This window comes from Lupinus angustifolius, unplaced genomic scaffold (genome assembly GCF_001865875.1).
Source record: "Lupinus angustifolius cultivar Tanjil unplaced genomic scaffold, LupAngTanjil_v1.0 Scaffold_74_35, whole genome shotgun sequence".
In the NCBI taxonomy this organism is placed as follows: domain Eukaryota; kingdom Viridiplantae; phylum Streptophyta; class Magnoliopsida; order Fabales; family Fabaceae; genus Lupinus; species Lupinus angustifolius.
In genome coordinates this window covers 24,284-27,447 of record NW_017723571.1, presented here as the reverse complement: position 1 = coordinate 27,447, position 3,164 = coordinate 24,284, and the positions used below count along the sequence as shown (strand labels likewise).

The window sequence follows — 3,164 nt, the reverse complement described above, 5'->3', positions numbered from 1 at the left end:
GTAAGGCAACTATCCAAGAATAGGCAACACAAAGAAGGATGAGACCACTAAGGTCATGAGAAAGAAGGATTTTGTGGTGGTGTCTATCAATACAAGGACACTGGTGGTGACATTCATCTTATCCTATCATTTTGTACAAAAAATGAGATTAATGGTTAGGATTATATTACCTACTAAGTTTTACATCACAACAAATTTCATTATATCAGTTACGTTGAAAAAGTAGAAAGCTCACTCAAACCAAAAATGGAATTATTGATATTATGTTAACAAATAGTACAATATAAAATGTGTTTCATGTTTTTTCTTTGGTATGGTAGAGGTCGGGTTGGAATTCGGGCAAATGCAGATATGGAAATGCCTGGATGGATATATAAGGATGCAAGAATATTAATAGATGTTGTTGATATGACAAATCGTTCTGCCTTATCAGGAAGTATGAACTTCTTTATCCATGTTAGTAGGCCCCTGACATGCATGTACTCTTGCAGACATGATGCTTTATCCATGGTGTCGCTTGCCCCAACTATCATAGCCACATGTTAGGTTAGTCCTTGCCATATGACAGAAAATAATTCAACTTTGTAGTAGGAGTCTACGTTGTTCAGGCAGCGTGACACTCCTGTAGTACGTGTATGAGTTGTTCAGGCAACATAATAGTCCTATAGCATAGACTTGTAGCCTCGTAACTTGCTGACTAGACCATGTCTTATCATCATTATCATTTGTCTAGCTAGGCCCACTATCTAGGCATGAGCGACAACTACGTGAGCCATATCTTATTTGTTGTAGTTGGTCGAGACATGCACATATTGGTTGACTCTAACGTGCCCTATATATGGAACAATATTGTTATTTGCATGTTGCTAGAAACTTATTTTAAATTAAGCTTTTAAAACATTTAAGAACTCATGAAAGAATAAAATCACACCTTTAAATTCTCGAGAGTGTAACTTGTTTTCAAACAATAAAGGATTATATATTTTTTAAAAATTATGTCTCAATGTCCCAAGTTAATCGCATTATATCATATAATATAAATAAATTATTTTATACTCTTATGATATTTTCTTTATGATTTTGTGTCAATTTTTCATTGGTTCTATAGGCAATTGGGACAGCAAAAGTGAAAATGATCTACATTCTCTCATTTTGTTCCCAAATTATGGTGGAAATTTGTTTATGACTCATGCATATTTTTCTTCTTCTTTCTGTTTAATGTTAAAACTAGATGGTGAAAAATGACATTTTTCATAATATTTCTTTCTTCTTGTTTTGCATGCATCAAAACATAGTGTAAGAGACAAACCTATTTTTTGGAAATTATAATTATTTGATTTTTAGTTTTAAAATTAAACATGCAGCGCAAAGTGACACTATATAATATATATATATATATATATATAAAAATAAGCAGAGAGCATAACAATAACTGTAGGAGCGTTAAGAGCAATAGCATATCAGAAACACAAGCTACAACCTATATCACCCTACAAAATCTCCCTCACTCTCTCTTACTCTTTCTCCTTCTCCCGTACCACAGTACTACCAATACCATTGACACCTTTCACTGTGCATGATCCCACTCCAATGGCTTCAGCTTGCATCAACAACAACATCCCTATCTCTCAACCTACCTTCCCTTCATTCTCCTGGCTCACTCCTAAACCCTCCGATAATGACTCCTCCACTAACCACTCACCGGAAATAATACCAGATCTCCATTCCTCCGCCGCAGACTTCGAGTTCTGTCTTGAAGATCCGGTCACTATGCTCCCCGCTGACGAGCTCTTCTCCGACGGAAAGCTCGTCCCTCTCCACCTCCACCTCTCTTCTCTAAAGCCTTTCAATCCCTCCACCACTACTAACTCCCCTTCGCCGGAGGAAAGTTCAACTCCGGCGACTGCAACAACGACGCCGGTGGAGCCATTCTTGTTCTCTCCCAAAGCTCCAAGATGCTCTAGCCGCTGGAGAGAGCTCTTAGGACTCAAGAAGAAGCAGCTTAACAATAACACTAACTCCGAGCAACAGAAAACGACGTCGTTGTCGTCTTCAACCAAATCAATAAAGCAATTCCTCCACCACCGTAGCTCCAAAACGACATCGTCTGAAAACACTTCACTCACTCTCCCACTGTTAAAAGATTCAGACTTTGAATCCATTTCAATCTCATCTCGTCTCTCACTATCATCTTCATCTTCTTCAGGTCACGACCACGAAGATCTCCCTAGACTCTCACTCGATTCAGAAAAACCCACAACAATCTCGAACCCAAACCCAAACCCGGTTCATATTTCACTCCACCGAAACCCCAACGCGCATCCAAGGATGAGGTTCGTGAAGAACAGAGAAGGTTCAATGTACAACAAAACCAACAAAACTAACCCAACTCGAAAAGTTGAATCCAGTGTGGTGGAGAGTAGGGTAGTTACGGTGGATAGTCCTAGAATGAACTCTTCAGGGAAGATAGTGTTTCAGAGCTTAGAACGAAGCTCGAGTAGTCCAAGTAGCTTCAATGGTGGACCCCGCTATAAGCATAGAGAAATGGAACGTTCTTACTCCGCTAACGTTAGGGTCACTCCGGTTCTTAACGTTCCGGTTTGTTCCTTGATGGGATCTTCAAAATCCGGTTCGGTTTTTGGGCTCGGACCGTTTTTCTCATCTTCCTCGCCGCAGAAGAAAGAAGGTGTCGGTGCCGGTGGTGGAAGTGGAAACAACAGGCACCGTTACATTCGGAACTAACAAAAAAAAGAAAGTGGTAACGGTGACACTTAGGTTGTATTGTCCACTTCAAAATTTATGTTCATGTTTTTTATATCAAAGCAAAATGTTGCAGGAAATTGTTGGTTCATTGGGGTTTGAGGGTTAATTTTTGCTCTTATGTAACTGGAAAAAAACATGCTTTAGATAATGTAAATACATGAGTGTAATTTCTTGCTTCAGGTGATGATCATTATTATCTAGTTATTTTTTTGTTGTTGATGTTTCTATATTGCTTAAGCTTTTCAGTGTAATTGTTATTTGTTATTTTCTGACCCAGAAAGGCAGAAACATATGGAATCTAGTAACTTTTTCTCCTTTACTGCTTTTATTTTTATTTATTTATTTAAATAATGGTTAAATATTATCTATATAGCGAAGTAACAGTAGAGTCACGTTGAGCT

General features: G+C 38.2%; 1 protein-coding gene across 1 annotated transcript; it reads left to right on the top strand.

Annotated features, from left to right (window-relative positions):
• Positions 1-1,445: 1,445 nt before the first annotated feature.
• Positions 1,446-2,942, top strand: LOC109339388. Its single transcript, XM_019576819.1, has one exon. It carries the CDS (start codon positions 1,591-1,593, stop codon positions 2,740-2,742), a length of 1,152 nt encoding a protein of 383 aa, XP_019432364.1. The 5' UTR covers positions 1,446-1,590; the 3' UTR covers positions 2,743-2,942.
• Positions 2,943-3,164: the final 222 nt, after the last annotated feature.

Bases quoted from the DNA above. Each gene is read 5' to 3' on its own strand.
- LOC109339388 (XM_019576819.1), top strand. From the start codon at position 1,591: ATGGCTTCAGCTTGCATCAACAACAACATCCCTATCTCTCAACCTACC.